Here is a 21885-nt window from a genome sequence, read left to right as displayed (position 1 = left end):
CCCATAACCAGAAAAATGTTTTATTTTATTTGTTAATTGTGCATTATCAAATTAAAGCCAGTGGAATATGTATTGCCTTTCAATGACAGATCTAAAATAAAAATACATTTTTTGAAGAATACAAAAGTTATAAGATTTAAAAACATTCCCAGTTATGCAAAAATAGCTCATGGTAAGTTCATAATACAAGTTTTTTTAAACCTCGTAAAAAGATTCAACGTCAAAGACGTTTCTGGTTCCAGTTGGTTCCAGTTGTGGAAAAGCTGCAACAGGGACTTGAAGAACAAATTAATTGTACTTTGAAGACAGATCTTATTTTGTTTCTGATCTGCTTGGTCTTCACACCGTAGACAATAGGGTTAATCAGTGGTGGCAGCATTAGGTAGACATTGGCTAATAGGATGTGAATATGGACTGGAACATCTTTCCCAAAGCGATGGACCACTGAGGAGAGGACAACGGGAATGTAGAATGAAAGAATGGCACATATGTGGGAGGCACAGGTGCTGAGTGCTTTGATTCTGGCTTCTTTTGAAGCCAGTTGAAACACGGCTCGGACAATCAGAATGTAGGATGAAATTATAAACATCAGATCCAGCCCCACAATAAAAAGAGCTACCACAATGCCATAGATGTTGTTGAAGGTGGTATCGGCACAGGCCAGCTTCACCACGGCCATGTGTTCACAGTACGAGTGGTGGATGACGTTGGCAGAGCAAAAGGGTAGTCTTTTTATAAGAAAGGGTAACGGGGCCATGAGTGCTACGGCTCTACTGATGGCCAACAATCCTATGGTAGTGATGAGCAACGTTGTTAAGATGGAGTTATATCTTAATGGGTGGCAAATGGCGACATATCGGTCAAATGCCATGGCTAAAAGAAGGGCAGACTCCATGATGGCAAAAGAATGGAGGAAGAACATCTGTGTGAGGCAGGCCTCAGAGTAAATCTCCTGGCTGTTGAACCAGAGGATCCCCAACATCTTAGGTGTGGTGGAATTAGACAGCGCCAGGTCAATCACGGACAACATAAAGAGAAAGATGTACATGGGCTCATGGAGCGTTCGGTCTGACCTAATGATAAATAGGAGAGTGAAATTCCCAAGGATGGAGATCATGTAGACCAGAGTAAAGACAAATGCGATGTACAGGTAAGACAGCTCCAGTCCCGGGATGCCCAGGAGGAGGAAATGGACAGGAAACTGGCTGGTAGAATTATATTCAGGCATGGAGAACTTCTGGCTTCTGTCAAGGAGAAGAGAGGATCATTAACCATCATGACCTATATGCAATTAACTTTTTCTTCTGAGTTTCTCCTAGGAGATAATTTTTTTACCTTCTCTTGAAAATAACTCTTCAGCACTGTCAAATTGAAAAGAACACTATCAAAATTATTTTGAGTATTTTCTTGCGTACTGGTGGTTTAAAAGGTAATAAAGATGGAGAAATGGAACTGCACAAAGGCTCCGTCCGTGGACCTCTTCTCTTCTCCAGTTACACTCATGACCTGGGACAATTAATAAGTGCTTTTGGCTTTCAATAGCCCCTCTAAACAGAGATTGTGATATCTCTACCTCCTCTATCTGCTCCCCACCCATAATTACCATTAGGGATGGACAAGCATGTTTGCCGAAGAACGGTTCCTGGTGAATAATGACCCTTTGCCTTTCGTTTTTACCACAAATGCTTGCAGTAAAAATGTTTGCATTTTACATGCACAAGTCAATGGCTTCCAACTTTAGCAGTTAATAGCAAAGCCCCGGTACCTGCTAGTACCACCAAATTTGGAGGGTATGTTAAGGAGAACAGTGGGAACAAGGAGGAAATAAACATTCAAAAAGACTAAGTAGTTTTTGAGAAAATCGACTTTGAATACTGATGATGATGATGAGGAAGGCAGCCAATCAGGACACAGAATTAGTCCTGCTCTATGTTCTGCAATGTCCCAGGTGGGATTCAAGTTCTAAAGTTAGTTAGAGTTAGATGAACATGCCCACTCTGCTATCTTCATCTAAATACAGTGGGTTGCAAAAGTATTCGGCCCCCTTAAAGTTTTTCACATTTTGTCACATTACTGCCACAAACATGAATACATTTTATTGGAATTCCACATGAAAGACCAATACAAAGTGGTGTACACGTGAGAAGTGGAACGAAAATCATACATGATTCCAAACATTTTTGTACAAATCAATAACTGCAAAGTGGGGTGTGCGTAATTATTCGGCCCCCTGAGTCAATACCTTGTAGAACCACATTTTGCTGCAATTACAGCTGCCAGTCTTTTAGGGTATATCTCTACCAGCTTTGCACATCTAGAGACTGAAATCCTTGCCCATTCTTCTTTGCAAAACAGCTCCAGCTCAGTCAGATTAGATGGACAGAGTTTGTGAACAGCAGTTTTCAGATCTTGCCACAGATTCTCAATTGGATTTAGATCTGGACTTTGACTGGGCCATTCTAACACATGGATATGTTTTGTTTTAAACCATTCCATTGTTGCCCTGGCTTTATGTTTAGGGTCATTGTCCTGCTGGAAGGTGAACCTCCGCCCCAGTCTCAAGTCTTTTGCAGACTCCAAGAGGTTTTCTTCCAAGATTGCCCTGTATTTGGCTCCATCCATCTTCCCATCAACTCTGACCAGCTTCCCTGTCCCTGCTGAAGAGATGCACCCCCCGAGCATGATGCTGCCAACACCATATTTGAGAGTGGAGATGGTGCATTCTGAGTGATGTGCAGTGTTAGTTTTCCGCCACACATCGCGTTTTGCATTTTGGCCAAAAAGTTCCATTTTGGTCTCATCTGACCAGAGCACCTTCTTCCACATAGTTGCTGTGTCCCCCACATGGCTTGTGGCAAACTGCAAATGGGACTTCTTATGCTTTTCTGTTAACAATGACTTTCTTCTTGCCGCTCTACCATAAAGGCCAACTTTGTGCAGTGCATGACTAATAGTTGTCCTATGGACAGATTCCCCCACCTGAGCTGTAGATCTCTGCAGCTCGTCCAGAGTCACCATGGGCCTCTTGACTGCATTTCTGATCAGCGTTCTCCTTGTTCGGCCTGTGAGTTTAGGCGGCTGGCCTTGTCTTGGTAGGTTTACAGTTGTGCCATACTCCTTCCATTTCTGAATGATCACTTGAACAGTGCTCCGTGGGATGTTCAAGGCTTTGGAAATCTTTTGTAGCCTAAGCCTGCTTTAAATTTCTCAATAACTTGATCCCTGACCTGTCTGGTGTGTTCTTTGGACTTCACGGTGTTGTTGCTCCCAATATTCTCTTAGACAACCTCTGAGGCCCTCACAGATCAGCTGTATTTGTACTGACATTAGATTACACACAGGTGCACGCTATTTAGCCATTAGCACTCATCAGGCAATATCTATGGGCAACTGACTGCACTCAGATCAAAGGGGGCCGAATAATTATGCACACCCCACTTTGCAGTTATTGATTTGTAAAAATGTTTGGAATCATGTATGATTTCCGTTCCACTTCTCACATGTACACCACTTTGTATTGGTCTTTCATGTGGAATTCCAATAACATTGATTCATGTTTGTGGCAGTAATATGACAAAATGTGGAAAACTTCAAGGGGGCCGAATACTTTTGCAAGCCACTGTATATTAGAACGTAATAAGACTATTTCTATAGTTCTATATTTATCCAACATAGTTTTATAAGATATTATTCTTTCCTTATTTAAAAAAAAAAAAAAGTTAAAGTGCACCCGAGGGGAAAATAAAGTGGTGAGATAAGCAAATGTATATATCCTCCTACTCCTAATATATTCCATGTCCCATGGTATCCCATGGTTTTATTTTATATGTAAACATTTACAAAATAGATTAAATGTTTTGTTGTCTCTGCTCAGTGGCAGCCTATTAAGTGTCCTAAATGAAAATACATGAACTATTGACCATTTACTATCTACCTCTACTCTCAGAAGTTGTACTCTGCCAGGAAAACTTTTATGGCTGTAAATAACTTATCAGTGAGGTTTATTATATTCCGGACAAGGTACCGACAGGACAGAAGCTGTCACTTCCATGCCTAGAAATTAACTCTTTCAGGCAGCAAAATAAAACTAGTAAAGTTGTTATTGATATGTTGGCACTGTACATACACATGTTTATCTCATCTCATGTCACATGTCACCTCGGGTGCACTTTAAGTAAATATTACATCATAATCATCTATAAAAATAAAATCTCACCTAACATTCTAATCAGCAAATGTAAACATTCCAGAGTTTGTATGTATAGCTTTCCCTCAGCCAGAACACATACAGATGGTAGAGAAATGTATCCTAAAACAACAGTTACTGATCATATCTGGGGACAGTTTAGGAATGATTGATGTACAGACTCACTGTCCGGCTATCTGAGAGTAATGTGGCCTTCAGGACTAAAATAGTGCATCCAACACAGCGGAGGCCAGCAATATTCCAAAGACAACTGGACCCATGGCATATCTTAACCTGAGGGGATCACTGATGACCAATTCGGAGGACAAAAATCTAACATGTGTGGAGCATCTAAGGATGGATTACTACATACATTTATGCAAGGTTAGCTTTACAGTGGTCATTTGCACAACACACACATTAAAATGTGTGTGAACTGCAATGGAGACTGGACATGGACTTTAAAGGATACCCAAACTGACATGTGACATGATGAGATAGACATGTGTATGTACAGTGCCTGGCACACAAATAACTAGGCTGTGTTCCTTTTTTTTCTTTCTATGCCTGAAAGAGTTAAATATCAGGTATGTGAGTGGCTGACTCAGTCCTGACTTAGACAGGAAGTGACTACAGTGTGACCCTCATTGATAAAAAATTACAAATTAAAAAGCACTTTCCTAGCAAAAAATGTCTTATGAGAGCAAGAAAGAGGTAAAAAAGGGGAATTTCTTATGAGTGAGGGTCACACTGTAGTCACTTCCTGTCTGAGTCAGGACTGAGTCAGCCAATTACATACCTGATATTTAACTCTTTCAGGCAGAGAAAGAAAAAAAGGAACACAGCATAGTTATTTGTGTGCTAGGGACTGTACATACACATGTCTATCTCATTATGTCACATGCCACTTCGGGCATCCTTTAATACAAAGCCTGCATGCAGCGAGTTAGAATACCATGATCTCTTACTGTGAACAGGCCCATAGCATTGTATGGGCAGTGATCCTTTACAGCGCAGTACTATGACCAGGCCCATAGCATTGTATGGGCAGTGATCAGTTACAGCGCAATACTGTGACCAGGGCCATAGCATTGTATGGGCAGTGATCCGTTACAGCGCAGTACTGTGACCAGGGTCATAGCATTGTATGGGCAGTGATCAGTTACAGCGCAATACTGTGAACAGGCCCATAGGATTGTATGGGCAGTGATCCGTTACAGTGCAGTACTGTGACCAGGGCCATAGCATTGTATGGGCAGTGATCAGTTACAGCGCAATACTGTGACCAGGGCCATAGCATTGTATGGGCAGTGATCAGTTACAGCGCAATACTGTGACCAGGGCCATAGCATTGTATGGGCAGTGATCTGTTACAGCGCAGTGCTGTGAACAGGCCCATAGCATTGTATGGGCAGTGATCAGTTACAGTGCAGTACTGTGAACAGGCCCATAGCATTGTATGGGCAGTGATCCGTTACAGTGCAGTACTGCGAACAGGCCCATAGATTTGTATGGGCAGTGATCAGTTACAGCGCAGTACTGTGAACAGGCCCATAGCATTGTATGGGCAGTGATCAGTTACAGTGCAGTACTGTGAACAGGCCCATAGCATTGTATGGGCAGTGATCAGTTACAGTGCAGTACTGTGAACAGGCCCATAGCATTGTATGGGCAGTGATCCGTTACAGCGCAGTACTGTGAACAGGCCCATAGCATTGTATGGGCAGTGATCAGTTACAGTGCAGTACTGTGAACAGGCCCATAGCATTGTATGGGCAGTGATCAGTTACAGTGCAGTACTGTGAACAGGCCCATAGCATTGTATGGGCAGTGATCCGTTACAGCGCAATACTGTGACCAGGGCCATAGCATTGTATGGGCAGTGATCCGTTACAGCGCAGTACTGTGAACAGGCCCATAGCATTGTATGGGCAGTGAGCTGACATGCAGAATTATCCCGCAAGCAATTGACCACTGTGATCCTATCCATAAAGGTATCCATAGACGATACAATTTTTTCACCAAATGCGATTTTTCGATGCGATTTTAATGATCGAATTATATAGAAAATTTACTGTTTATTAAGGCAGTCCATAAGGAACGATTCTTTGGTTGATTGCTAAATAGGATAAAATTGATCCGAAAGTTGCATTTTTATGATCGAATTTGAAGAAAGAATCGTTCAGTAAATGTGAACAATTGATAATTACCTTCAGATTATTTCCGATTGTAAAAATCGCATTGAAAGATCGCATTTGGTGAAAAAATTGTACCATTAATGGGCACCTTAAGGCCTGGAACCAACTACAAATTGTTATCGGTAACCAGAATCGCTAGCGTTTTTAATGAGCGTTTTGTAAGCAATATCATGAGCGTTTTCTGGCGATTTTGGTAGCGATTTTAAAAAGTGTAAGTGTTTTGCCAGCGATTGTGTAGTGATTTGTGGTTAGCGATTTTAATTCCGATTGGTCCTTTCAATCAATTTTTTACAGTGTGCAGTACTTTAAAAACGCTAGCAAAATCGCTCTGTGTAGGGTTTGACGAACAACTACCCCAGTGTTTATATACTATACATTGCAGAAACACTAACTGCTAACTGCTGGCGCTAACGCTAAAAATGCTGCATGTCCTGCATTTGTGATTTGGGTAATCGCAATCGCTCCAGTGGAATTTGGCCCGTCCATTAACATTAGCTGAGTGTTTAGGGAAATCGCTAGCATTTTGATTCGCTCCCTAAACGCTCAAAAAAATCGCTCTAGTAGGTTCCTTCCAGCCCTAAAGCTGATAACTGCCAACCACAGAAGACAAATGTATTGATATTTCATCTTTATCTGTTGCACCTCTTTATAAACAGCAATAACTGCCCCTCACGTCAGGCCCCTGTCACTTGTGTCACTTTAGGCTGCTGTCACCTGTGTCACGTCACTGTCACCTGTGTCACTGGCTGGAGCAGCGAGAACAGTGCTGAGGTTCTGGTGAGGCAGATCGTCTATCCGGCTGGAATATATAAGAAGTGAAGCTCTGGCTGACCCCTCTGGAGGTTCATAGAGAGACGGAGAAGCAATTACCGGAACTCACCGGAGAATTCTGCAATTACTGCTGGCATGAGAGAGGAAGTATACTGCCGTTATCTCTATTATTGCTGTTTTTTAGGACTTATGTGTAAACTGGCCACATTATTCAGAGAGGAATACCCCAATTTCTGTGGCTGCCACACCCAAAGGCCTCAATTCACGGAGCTTTATCAAACACTTTATCAAACGTTCAATAATTTACCTCATGAGTAAAATCTAATTTAGAATTCACTGTGGTGTTATACCTGTATATTTATCAAATGTTTTATTGATACAATGTTCAATAAATCTATAACACCTTAGTAAATTCAAAATTAGATTTTACCCATCAGGTAAATTATCAAACATTTGATAAAGCTTATGCTACATACACACATGAGATAAAAGTCTTTGGAAAATGAAAGATCACTGACCAATTTTACCCCCTTCCATGTAGTATGAGGGCCATACTCTACACAGTCTATTCTATGGAGCTGAACTCCCCATCAGACAGAAATCTTACCCCCTTCCATGTAGTATGAGAGCCATACTCTACACAGTCTATTCTATGGAGCTGCACTCCCCATCAGACAGAAATCTTACCCCCTTCCATGTAGTATGAGAGCCATACCTACACAGTCTATTCTATGGAGCTGCACCCCCCATCAGACAGAAATCTTACCCCCTTCCATGTAGTATGAGAGCTACACCTACACAGTCTATTCTATGGAGCTGCACTCCCCATCAGACAGAAATCTTACCCCCTTCCATGTAGTATGAGAGCTACACCTACACAGTCTATTCTATGGAGCTGCACTCCCCATCAGACAGAAATCTTACCCCCTTCCATGTAGTATGAGAGCTACACCTACACAGTCTATTCTATGGAGCTGCACTCCCCATCAGACAGAAATCTTACCCCCTCCCATGTAGTATGAGAGCCATACCTACACAGTCTATTCTATGGAGCTGTACTCCCCATCAGACAGAAATCTTACCTCCTTCCATGTAGTATGAGAGCCACACCTACACAGTCTATTCTATGGAGCTGCACTCCCCATCAGACAGAAATCGTACCCCCTTCCATGTAGTATGAGAGCCATACCTACACAGTCTATTCTATGGAGCTGAACTCCCCATCAGACAGAAATCTTACCACCTTCCATGTAGTATGAGAGCCATACTCTACACAGTCTATTCTATGGAGCTGCACTCCCCATCAGACAGAAATCTTACCACCTTCCATGTAGTATGAGAGCCACACCTACACAGTCTATTCTATGGAGCTGCACTCCCCATCAGATAGAAATCTTACCCCCTTCCATGTAGTATGAGAGCCACACCTACACAGTCTATTCTATGGAGCTGCACTCCCCATCAGACAGAGATCTTACCCCCTTCCATGTAGTATGAGAGCCACACCTACACAGTCTATTCTATGGAGCTGCACTCCCCATCAGACAGAAATCTTACCCCCTTCCATGTAGTATGAAAGCCACACCTACACAGTCTATTCTATGGAGCTGAACTCCCCATCAGACAGAAATCTTACCACCCTCCATGTAGTATGAGAGCCACACCTACACAGTCTATTCTATGGAGCTGCACTCCCCATCAGACAGAAATCTTACCCCCTTCCATGTAGTATGAGAGCCACACCTACACAGTCTATTCTATGGAGCTGCACTCCCCATCAGACAGAAATCTTACCCCCTTCCATGTAGTATGAGGGCCATACTCTACACAGTTTATTCTATGGAGCTGAACTCCCCATCAGACAGAAATCTTACCCCCTTCCATGTAGTAAGAGAGCCATACCTACACAGTCTATTCTATGGAGCTGAACTCCCCATCAGATAGAAATCTTTGCAAGATTCTGCACACAAAGGTGCTGTACACAAATGCAACAGGTCAGTATCTGCAAAAGATCCGTTCCTGCAAAATGCATTCATAGTCTATGATATCTGCAGATCTTATACACACCTTGTTTAACAGACATTCATCTGCAGATCAGACAATCATCTGCCGATCCATCCTGGTGGATCTGATCTGCAGATGAATGTCTGTTAAACAAGGTGTGTATGATGATCTGCAGATATCATAGACTAAGGGCTCGATTCACAAAGCGGTGCTAACCCAATTAGAAACTTTAGGGGCCTGATTCACAAAGCGGTGCTAACAGTTAGCACCCTGGTGAAAAGCCCTTTATCATGCCTAAACTCAGTTTAGGCATGATAAGTTTAGGTGTGATAAGTTTAGGTGTGATAAGTTTAGGCCTGATAAGTTTAGGTGTGATAAGTTTAGGTATGATAAGTTTAGGCATGATAAGTTTAGATAAGTTTAGATCGCGCACAAAGTCCCGCACGCAAAGCAGCGCCATTAAACTCTATGCAAAGTGCACCAGACTTTGCTAGCGCAAAACTTTTGATCAGCTGTGCACTGCGATGCTAACCCAGTTGGTGCTTAACCATTTCACCTCGAAGGGTTTTTAAAAATAATGAAAATGTATTTCATTTTTCTATGGGAAAGTGTATAATAGGGTATTTGGATGTGGTTTTACTTTTTGGCCACAAGATGGAGATACAGAGTTAGTGTGTTCTAAAAATACAAACAGAACCAAGTGTTTGTATTTGTTTATATTTGTGTAAATACAGGGACGTAGATACTCGTGCTGGGGGAGGTGAAAAGGTTAAACTTATCATGCCTAAACTTATCACACCTAAACTTATCATGCCTAAACTGAGTTTAGGCGTGATAAAGGGCTTTTCACCAGCGTGCTAACTGTTAGCACCGCTTTGTGAATCAGGCCCTAGGTGTGATAAAGGGCTTTTCACCAGCGTGCTAACTGTTAGCACCGCTTTGTGAATCAAGCCCTATGGCTCTCATACTACATGGAAGGGGGTAAAATTGGTCTGTGATCTTTCATTTTCCAAAGATTTTTATCTGAAGTGTGTGTATGTAGCATTAGTGAATTGAGGCCAATATGGCAGCTCAGTAAGAGATACTTATTACTCGGCCAGCACGGTGGTGTAGTGGTTAGCGCTCTCGCCTTGTAGCGCTGGGTTCCTGGTTCGGATCCCAGCCAGGTCAACATCTGCAAGGAGTTTGTATGTTCTCCCCGTGTCTGCGTGGGTTTCCTCCGGACACTCCGGTTTCCTCCTACATCCCAAAAACATACAGATGTTAATTGGCTTCCCCCTAAATTGGCCCTAGACTGTGCTACATACACTACACGACATAGGACTATGGTAGGGATTAGATTGTGAGCCCCTCTGAGGGACAGTTAGTGACAAGACAATATACTCTGTACAGCACTGCGGAAGATGTCGGCGCTATATAAATCTATATATATAAAATTGGAAGAGTGTGCGTGTGTGTGTGTATGTGCCGCGATCACTCGAAAACGGCTTGACTAATTTGAAAGAAACTTGGTATACAGTTCCCTTACTATCTGGGATGATATGTTCTGGGGGTCTCGTGTCCCCCCTGCACACCTGGGCGGAGCTACAAACAGCAAATCAGATTTCACCCATTCATGTCAATGGCACAGTTGGTGACCGAGGTTACAAATCCAGGAAAAGTGGGCGGAGCATAAAACAGCCAATCAAATTTCAGCAATTCATTTTAAATGGGAAAATGTAAACTGCAGCCATTCTTACACTGTTAATCGCAGGGTTCTCAAACTTGCCACACTTGGTCAATGGGCAAATGAGATTAAGATTCAGGAAAGTGGGTGGAGCCTACAACAGCCAATCAAAATTCACGTATTGATTTTTAAGGGGAATATTTAAACTGCTGCCATTCTTACCTGTTAATGGCAGAGGCTTCAAACCTGCTACAGTCGGTCATTGGGTGACTTGGATCCAAATTCACTAAAGGGGTGGGGCCACAAACAGCCAATCAGATTTCCTTGGAGGATAAACTGCTTCCATTCACACATTTTTGATGCCAGGAACCTGAAAGCTCACAAACTTGGTCATTGAGTGACTGTGTGTAAAGGTTACAAAAAGTGGGCGGAGCCAAAAACAAATTTTACTGGGAATATATAAACTGTAGCCATTCTTACACAGTTAATGGCAGGGTTCTAAAACTTTGCACAGTTGGTCACTGGGTGAATGAGATTAGGATTTTGGAAGGTAGGTGGAGCCTACAACAGTCAATAAAAATTCACATTTCGATTTTCAAAGGTAATATTTAAGCTGCTACCATTCTTATACTGTTAATAGCAGATGCCTCAAACCTGGTATAGTTGGTCACTAGGTGATTAGAGTTCAAATTCAGAAAGGGGGCGGAGCCACAAACAGCCAATCAGAATTGTTTATTTTTCAGTGGAATTATATACAAAGTATTGATACCAAGGACCCCAAAGCTGATAAACTTGGTAATTGAGTGACTGTATGTCAAGGTTAGAAAAAGTGGGTGGAGCCAACAACTTAATTTTTTACATGGCAGGGTTCCCATACTTGACACAATTGGCCACTGAGTGACTGGGATTAATATTCGGAAATGTGGGTGGAGCCTAAAACAGCCAATCAAAATACACCTATTGATTTTCAAGAGGAATATTTACATTGCTGCCATTCTTACACTCTTATTATTATTATTATTATTTTTTATTTATATAGCGCCAACATATTCCGCAGCGCTTTACAAAGCACAATAAGACGACAAGGGGAACATAGATACAACTAACAAATATACAGCAGAGTTCCAAGCAGCACAAATATTGTTACAAAAACAGTAAACATTAGGAGGATGACCCTGCCCTTGCGAGCTTACAATCTAATGGGTAGTGGGGGACACACTAGGTAAGGGGGTGGAGGATGGATGAGGCAGTGATTCTTTGCCTCTGATTACATTGTGACAAATAAGTAAATGAAGGGCTATAGAATGTTATAAGCTTGTCTGAAAAGGTGTGTTTTAAGAGTGCGTTTGAAGATGTCCAGGTTTGGAGCATGACGTACAGGCTGTGGAAGAGAGTTCCAGATAAGGGCTGATGCTCGTGTAAAGTCCTGGATGCGAGCATGAGAGGAGGTGATCAGCTTAGAGGCCAGGAGAATTTCTTGGGAGGAGCGAAGGTTGCGGGAGGGACAATATCTTGAGATTAGTGAGGAGATGTATGGAGGAGAAAACTCGTGGAGGGCTTTGTATGTTAGAGTCAGGAGTTTGAACTGGATCCTCTGGGTATTGGGTAACCAGTGGAGAGAATGGCACAGTGGGGCTGCATCAGAAGAGCGTGTGGAAAGGTGAATGAGGCGGGCCGCTGCATTTAGAAGGGATTGGAGAGGAGCTAGCCTGTTTTTTGGTAGGCCACAGAGCAGGGTGTTGCAGTAGTCTAGGCGGGAGATGATTAAGGCATGAACAAGCATTTTGGTGGCCTCTTGTGTGAGGAAGGGATGGATACGGAATATATTTTTGAGCTGGAAATAGCAGGTGGTGGTTAATGAGGCAATGTGAGGTTTAAAGGAGAGCTCTGAGTCAAGTATAACCCCCAAGCAGCGGGCCTTAGTGGTTGAGGTTATTGGGGTGTTGTCTACCGTTATGGTTGCAATTGGTGGGGGTGTAGATAGCAATGGTGGAAAAATCACAATTTCCGTTTTAGTCATGTTGAGTTTGAGGAAGCGGGAGGACATGAATGCAGAACGGCACGTAGACAGTCGGGGACTCTGGATAGTAGTGAGGACAGGTCAGGAGCTGAGAGATAGATTTGGGTGTCGTCTGCATAGAGGTGATACTGGAAGCCAAAAGAGTTAATTAGTTGTCCCAGGCCACGGGTGTAGATTGAGAAAAGAAGTGGCCCAAGAACAGAGCCTTGAGGTACACCAACAGACAGTGGGTGTGGAGAGGACTTGGTGTTAGAGAAGGAGACAGTGTAAGAGCGTCCAGAGAGATAAGAGGAGATCTAGGAATGTGCTTGTCCCTTGATTCCTAAAGATGACAGTGTCTGCAGAAGCAGAGCATGATCAACCGTGTCAAAGACAGAGGAAAGGTCAAGGAGTATTAGAATGGAGAACTGGCCTTTGGATTTAGCTACCAGTAGGTCATTAGCAACTTTCATGAGGGCAGTTTCAGTGGAATGGTGTGTGCGGAATCCAGATTGAAAGGGGTCAAGTAAGGAGTTGGTAGAGAGAAAGGCAGACAATTCTGAATGGATGTGACGTTCCAGCAGTTTAGAAGCAAAGGGGAGGAGCGAGACAGGACGGTAGTTGGATAGAGAAGTTGGATCAAGAGAGGGTTTTTTGATAAGTGGTGTGATGATGATAGCTTGTTTGAATAAGGAAGGAAAAGTGCCAGTGGAGATAGAAAGGTTGAATAGAGTTGTTAGAGCGGGATTAAAGGAGGAGGAAAGCTGGGGGATTAGATGAGAGGGAATGGGGTCCAGGGCACAGGTAGTGAGATGCGCTTTGGAGATTAGTGAGGAAAGACACTGATCAGTTAGTGTGGTGAAAGATGTTAGAGTGGGAGACTGGTCTTGTGGCAGAGGCCTCAAATCTGGTACAGTCAGTCACTGGGAGACTGGGGTTTAAATTCTGAAAAGGGAGCAGGCCAAAAACAGCCAGATTTGTTTAATTTCCATGGTAAAATGCAACTTATTGATGCCAAAGACCCCACAGCTCATAAACTTGGTCATTGAGTGACTGTATGTCAAGGTTAAAAATAGTGGGCAGAGCCAAAAACAACTAACTTTTTACATGGGGAAATGTAAACTGCAGCTTTTCTTACACTGTTAATGGCAGGGTTCTCAAATTTGACACAGTTGGTCACTGGGGGACTAGGATTAATATTCTGAAAAGTAGGTGGGGCCTACAAGAGCCAATCAAAATTTACCTATTTTTTTTCAAGGGGAATATTGAAACTGCTATCATTCTTACACTGTTAATGGCAGAGGTTTGAGGCAACCTGCTACAGTCAGTCATCAAGTGACTGGGGTTCAAATTCACTAAAGGGGCGGAGCCACAAACAGCCAATCAGATTTGCTTTTCTGGATAAACTGCTTCCATTCACAAAATGTTGATGCCAAGAACCCAAAAGCTCACAAACTTGGTCATTGAGTGACTATGTGTCAAGGTTACAAAAAGTGGGTGGAGTCAAAAACAGATTTTTCTGTGAAATTGTAAACTGTAGCCCTTCTTCACTGTTAATTGTAGGGTTCTCAAACTTTGCACAGCTGGTTACCGGGTGACTGGGATTAATATTCAGAAAAGTGGGTGGAGCCTAAAAAAGCCAATCAAAATCACCTGTTGATTTTAAAGGAGAATATTAAAATTGCTGCCATTCTTGCCCTGCTAATGGCACAAGCCTCAAACCTGGTACAGTTAGTCATTGGGATTCAAATTCAGAAAAGGGGACAGAGCTACAAACAGTTTCATTTCTTGGGAAAATACAAATTATTGATGCCAAGGACCCCAAAACTCACAAACTTGGTTATTGAGTAGTGACTTTGTGTCCAGGTAACAAAAAGTAGGTGGAGACAAAATCAAATTTCACTGGGAAAATGTAAACTGCAGCCATTCTTACACTGTTAATGGCAGGGTTCCCAAACTTTACCCAGATGGTCACTGGGTGACTGAGAGTAATATTCAGGGAAGTGGGTGGAGCCTATAATAGCCAATCAAAATTCACCTGTTGATTTTTAAAGGGAATATTTAAATTGCTGCCATTTTTACACTGGTAACAGCAGATGCCTCAAACCTGCTACAGTTGGTCATTGAGTGACTGGGGTTCAAATGCTGGAGAGGGGCGCAGCCACAAACAGCCAATCTGATTTGTTTAATTTCTATGGAAATATACAAATTATTGATGCTAAAGACCCCAAAGCTCACAAACTTGGTCATTGAGTGTTTGTGCGTTAGGGTTAGAAAGTGGGCTGAACCACCACCAGTCAAATACCTACACGGGCAATGCAGGGTCATCAGTGGCTAGAGACAAATACAAATTACACTGGGAAAATGTAAACTGCAGCCATTCTTACACTGTTAATGGGAGGTTTCATAAACTTTGTACAGTTGGTCACTGGGTGACTGAAATTAATATTCAGAAAAGTGGGTGGAGCCTACAAAAGTGTATAAAGCTTCACCTATTGCTTTTCAAAGGAATATTTAATTGCAGCCATGCTTGCACTGTTAATGGCACAGGCCTCAAACCTGGTACAGTTGGTCATTGGGTGACTGGGGTTCAAATTCAGAAAAGGGTGTGGAGCCACAAACAGCCAATCAGATTTTTTCATTTCAATGCAAATTATTGATACCAAAGACCGCAAAGCTCACAAACTTGGTCAGTGAGTAATTGTGTGTTAGGGTTAGAAAAAGTGGGTGGAGCCGACACCTGCCAAATACATTCCCGGGCAACGCCGGGTCATCAGCTAGTACTAAATAATAATACGAAGTGGAGGGGCTGCAGTCTGTGTTCCCTCAGCTATGGTGCAGCTGTGTCGCTACAGTTTAGGCCAACAATGCAATGGACAAGGGACTCTACCACCATACCTCCAAACTTTTTGAGATGAAAAAGTGGGGCATTTTTAGACACACCTCTGCCACACCTCTAACCACACCCCCACCACACCCCTAGGCTAGCCAAGCATACCACAAAAAATTCATAAGTAAGAGATGCAATTTTAGAATTCAAACCCACCCACCCATCAGTCTATGCATGTGCGCCACTGCAGTACATTGTTTACACTAACTGCGTCGCCCACAGACATCCACTTCCCCAAGCACTGTGCGTTAAGCGCGGGTTCTTGCAGCAACGCGATGTTGTCCTTGCATCAGCTTGGATACCTCTAGCATAAGTGTAATGATTGGTGTCAGCACGCAGAGAGAATCTGATTATTGGTGATCTGCAGTATCACCAAGAATACAGATATATACCGGATTATTGATGATCTGCAGAATCACCGATAATACAGATATATTGCTAACCTCTGGACACCTGAAGCGTGTAAGTGTTTGGTGTAACGGTAGAAATTGGACCACCGAGGTAGCAGGTGGTCCAATAAGTAGAGAGAGACTCTACTGTGGTCAAGGACTCCAGGAGGGGGAGTCCCTGACTGTTTTGCAGCGCCCCCTCTGAGGAGCAGGGAACCCCTGCAGGAGGGCTGAGCACCCCAGGAGAGGGTGACAGCCAGACAGGTCGGGCAGGCCGGGTCGGCCACACACAAGCAGATAAAGTACAGAGACAGGAGACTGATTTGGTAACCAGGGACAGGCAGGGTATATACATAAACAGATAACCAATAATGCCTGGTCTAGGGTGTGAGATCCGAGGTCCCACACCCAGGAACTGGTCTAAGGAGTAACACAGATGTTATACAGTATTCCTAGTCTGGGGTGTGAGGTCCGTGGTCTCTACACCCTGGAACTGGTCTAAGGAATAACACAGATGATATACAGTATTCCTAGTCTGGGGTGTGAGGTCCGTGGTCTCTACACCCTGGAACAATGCTAAGGAATAACACAGATGATACAGTATTCCTAGTCTGGGGTGTGAGGTCCGTGGTCTCTACACCCTGGAACTATGCTAGAGAATAACACAGACGATACACAGTATTCCTAGCCTGAGGTGTGAGGTCCGTGGTCTCTACACCCTGGAACTATGCTAGAGAATAACACAGACGATACACAGTATTCCTAGCCTGAGGTGTGAGGTCCGTGGTCTCTACACCCTGGAACTATGCTAGAGAATAACACAGATGATACACAATATTCCTAGCCTGAGGTGTGAGGTCCGTGGTCTCTACACCCTGGAACTATGCTAGAGAATAACACAGATGATACACAGTTTCCTAGCCTGAGGTGTGAGGTCCGTGGTCTCTACACCCTGGAACTATGCTAGAGAATAACACAGATAATACACCGTAAACTGGCTAAGTGTGGATTCCCAGGTCCACCTGGTTCCACCACACTGAAGGATCTGACTAGGTCTGAGTGCTAACACATAGGTATTCGCAACGCCAGACAACCAGCAACTGAACAGCAAGAGATATATATATAGTAAAGCACTCCACCGCGCCGCCCAGCTCCCATCAACCAATCACCTGCTGAGCTGGGATCAGCTGACCGCCTCGATCAGCTGACCCTTCTCCTATTGGCATAAAGAGCCTGTCTCTCCATCTGTGTGCACTAGTAGGTCCAGACGAGTCAGACGCATGTTGCTGCGGGGAAACCGCCGCTCTGTGCGTAGATACCGCCGCCTCACTGTCAGAACGCGCGGCGGCTTCTCCGCAATCCATCACAATAAGGACCCCAGGGACCACAATAAATTTGAGGGGAGACCTATATGGTCCGGCATCCAGTTTGGCGCCCTGGAACAATTGCCCAGTGTGCCCCATGGAAAGGCCAGCCCTGGGCCCTCAACGTCTTACTAGTAGAATAAGCTTCCCATGGGGTCCCCAAACTTTTTCGGTCAAGGGCCAAGTCAACATACTTCAGACTGTAGGGGGGCCGGAGCATACATAAAATGATGTATACTTCACCCCCACACCGGCCATGCCCGGAAGAGAACTCCCAGCAGCAGCCATTAATTCACACTGTGCCCAAAGAAGTCATTGCACGCCAGACAGTGAAGCATACCCAGGTGGCAACCTGCTTGCCAATTGGACAGCAGTGTAATCTGATGTGGAATTGGATTGGAAGCCAGCGAATGACTGCTTTCTGGCTTCCATGTGGATGGGTGGTGCCAGCACTGCTATTCTATTTGCGGACCACCAATATTTAAAGATGCAGCTGACCACATCTATAATTAATACATTGTGTGTGTGTGTGGGGGGGGGGCTGAAAAAGCCTCAGGGGGCCTGCATTCGGCCAGCGGGCCTTAGTATGAGAACAGCATCATTACATACATCATGTTACCGCACTGCAATGCTAATCCTAAGGAACGCTCACCGTGCGACGTTGGCATCGCATTGTAACGTGTAGCATTATGGTATTGCACTACTACTGTGTGTTACCTCTAAACACACACGTTACCAGGTACAGGAAAGCATACTTTTTATTGCCTGTATGCTTCACTAGGTACTACTGTATGCAAAAGTAACACAGAATTAATGTGCCTTACCACTTTTGTTGTTGTGTTGCGTTGTAATTTTGCATTGCAACTTTACAATGCAATGTCCTACTGTGAACCTAACCTCAAGGAGACCGCCTTAGGCCCCTTTTACACTTACAGCGGATCCGAGATGAAAAACGATTTATAACAAGTAACTTTTCTATATATCTTATCTCAAGTTTAGATAGTTTACACAGCAAATAAAAAACAGTTTATGATTACTTATTCCTGTGATACGAGAGTGGCCATGTTCTGTTTGTCACATTACACACAGGCAAGCTGATCTGTATCTCTAGCCCTCAGCCTGTGAAAACTTCACTCCCCTCTCCTCCTCCCTCCTCCCCTCTGTCTCTGAAATCTCTGGCTAGTAACCTCCTCCTCCTCCTGCCCGGACTGAGCTCCCATAAGACCTTGCTACAGTGCCAAGGCACAAAAGGAGCTGTGGCCGAGGCTTGTTTAGTTGATAGGGAATTAGAGTATTAAAACAAAAAAAAAAGTATTTTGCTTGAGGAATGCCCTATACAGTGGTGTGAAAAACTATTTGCCCCCTTCCTGATTTCTTATTCTTTTGCATGTTTGTCACACTTAAATTTTTCTGCTCATCAAAAACCGTTAACTATTAGTCAAAGATAACATAATTGAACACAAAATGCAGTTTTAAATGATGGTTTTTATTATTTAGTGAGAAAAAAAACTCAAAACCTACATTGCCCTGTGTGAAAAAGAAATTGCCCCCTGAACCTAATAACTGGTTGGGCCACCCTTAGCAGCAATAACTGCAATCAAGCGTTTGCGATAACTTGCAACGAGTCTTTTACAGCGCTCTGGAGGAATTTTGGCCCACTCATCTTTGCAGAATTGTTGTAATTCAGCTTTATTTGAGGGTTGTCTAGCATGAACCGCCTTTTTAAGGTCATGCCACAACATCTCAATAGGATTCAGGTCAGGACTTTGACTAGGCCACTCCAAAGCCTTCATTTTGTTTTTCTTCAGCCATTCAGAGGTGGATTTGCTGGTGTGTTTTGGGTCATTGTCCTGCTGCAGCACCCAAGATCGCTTCAGCTTGAGTTGACGAACAGATGGCTGGACATTCTCCTTCAGGATTTTTTGGTAGACAGTAGAATTCATGGTTCCATCTATCACAGCAAGCCTTCCAGGTCCTGAAGCAGCAAAACAACCCCAGACCATCACACTACCACCACCATATTTTACTGTTGGTATGATGTTCTTTTGCTGAAATGCTGTGTTACTTCTACGCCAGATGTAACGGGACACGCACCTTCCAAAAAGTTCAACTTTCCTCTCGTCGGTCCACAAGGTATTTTCCAAAAAGTCTTGGCAATCATTGAGATGAGCCTTAATGTTCTTTTTGCTTAAAAGTGGTTTGCACCTTGGATATCTGACATGCAGGCCGTTTTTGCCCAGTCTCTTTCTTATGGTGGAGTCGTGAACACTGACCTTAATTGAGGCAAGTGAGGCCTGCAGTTCTTTAGATGTTGTCCTGGGGTCTTTTGTGGCCTCTCGGATGAGTTTTCTCTGCTCTCTTGGGGTAATTTTGGTCGGCCGGCCACTCCTGGGAAGGTTCATCACTGGTCCATGTTTTTGCCATTTGTGGATAATGGCTCTCACTGTGGTTCGCTGGAGTCCCAAAGCTTTAGAAATGGCTTTATAACCTTTACCAGACTGATAGATCTCAATTACAGTACTTTTGTTCTCATTTGTTCCTGAATTTCTTTGGATCTTGGCATGTTGTCTAGCTTTTGAGGTGCTTTTGGTCTACTTCTCTGTGTCAGATAGCTCCTATTTAAGTGATTTCTGGATTGAAACAGGTGTGGCAGTAATCAGGCCTGGGGCTGACTACAGAAACTGAACTCAGGTGTGATAAACCACAGTTAAGTTATTTTTTTAACAAGGGGGGCAATCACTTTTTCACACAGGGCCATGTAGGTTTTGAGTTTTTTTTCTCACTAAATAATAAAAACCATCATTTAAAACTGCATTTTGTGTTCAATTATGTTATCGTTGACTAATAGTTAATGGTTTTTGATGAGCAGAAACATTTAAGTGTGACAAACATGCAAAAGAATAAGAAATCAGGAAGGGGGCAAATAGTTTTTCACACCACTGTAAACAATAGGAAAGGAACACAATTATGCAATGAGTAAAAGTTTATCTCGGATCCATTTTAATCAGTTGGTACACATTTTTTCCTCTTCTCCATAGCAGTACATTATGAAAAATCTTTCCGTTACAACGCTTAATGGGCTTGATTCACTAAACCGCGATAACTCATATCACAGCCGCGTTACCGTTTTCGTGTTTTTGCGCGCAATCATAAATTTTCATGTGTAATCGATTGCTCATGAAATTTCACGATTGCACGCAAAAGCGTGCACAAAAACTTGAAAATGCACGTGAAACCGTTAGCGCGGCCGTGATATCAGTTATGATTCACACTAAAACAACACAAGCAAACATATCCAGGCGACAAATTATCATCCTAATCACCTCAATAGGTATCTACAATCAGGGGAGTAGGTCACCGACCTCAAATTAAGTACTAAAAAAAAAAAAAGGAAAGCTAAGACCCCCCTCTATTATATTATAATGATTGGCTTAAGGCAATTGCTTATATATGGCTCAAGACACCAAGATCAGTGAAGACAATTTGAAAAGGAAGCTGGCGCGGTTTAAGTAATCCCCTAGACGCAGCCGCGTCATCGGCTAAACCCCACGTGCCGTCAATACGTCAGCACGTGCGGCCAGCCATGCGTAAGTTGAGACGCATAGAAACTAAATGATACGCATGAAAAGCCATATAGACGCCATCTAGTGGGCAAATTATATAGTGCATGAAAAATTCAATACAAATGCAATAGAACACACAAATAGGGAGATTAGCTGCCATCCAGTGGAGAAAGATGAATACCTACAATTTTAAAACTGAACAAAGATTCTACACAGACCCAAAATGTCTCAAAAACATACACAAGTATCTGGAGCACATATAAGTATTAAAAATAAATATCATCATCAATATTTCATTATTATTAGACAATAAAGATATCCCTCTACAATTTGAATTTATAAAGTCCCTAGATTAGGACACAAAGGGCCATATCCTATTCAAGGTGATAAGTAGCTTGCAGATGCGAGCTACTTATCACCTTGCCATCGCGCGAGGATTACCGGCAAATCCTATTGCCCATTTCCTTCGCGCGATGGCCGATCGTTAGGGAGCATTACTCAGGCGAAAGCCTGAGCGATGCTCCCTGTTACCGAGCGATGGGGAGTGAGGTTTACGCTGTGGTGCTGTCCATCAGCACCACGGCCTCACTCCCCACACATGCGCACTCGTCCGCCGAACATCGCCGACATCTTCCGCCGCAGCATCTGGGGGTCTCCTTTAATAAGGAGACCCCCAGAGCTCCCCGTCGGGTCGCCGCACAGTTTAGAAGCCAGCGCGCAGCTCTGCCGGGCTCCTCTGTCATACGTACCGCCGCCGATCACCCGCCGCCTCTCGCCGCAAAATCCGTCACGTAATTACAGTGTATCTAACACTGTAATTACTGTGCGCATAGAAGGAGCCCGGGCAAAGCATCT

General features: G+C 43.4%; 1 protein-coding gene across 1 annotated transcript in view; it reads right to left on the bottom strand.

Moving 5' to 3' along the window:
• Nucleotides 1-220: 220 nt before the first annotated feature.
• The window catches only part of LOC137544610 (olfactory receptor 52K1-like), a 47389-nt gene continuing 25724 nt past the window's right edge, over nt 221-21885 (bottom strand). The window contains exon 2 of the mRNA XM_068265705.1: nt 221-1244. Coding sequence (XP_068121806.1) covers nt 221-1244 — 1024 coding nt within the window. The remainder of the gene's footprint in view (nt 1245-21885) is intronic.

The sequence above is a fragment of the Hyperolius riggenbachi genome, chromosome 2 (genome assembly GCF_040937935.1).
Source record: "Hyperolius riggenbachi isolate aHypRig1 chromosome 2, aHypRig1.pri, whole genome shotgun sequence".
Taxonomy (NCBI): Eukaryota; Metazoa; Chordata; class Amphibia; order Anura; family Hyperoliidae; genus Hyperolius; species Hyperolius riggenbachi.
Note: the sequence above shows the minus strand (reverse complement) of the source record. Positions and strands in the feature narration are given on the sequence as shown.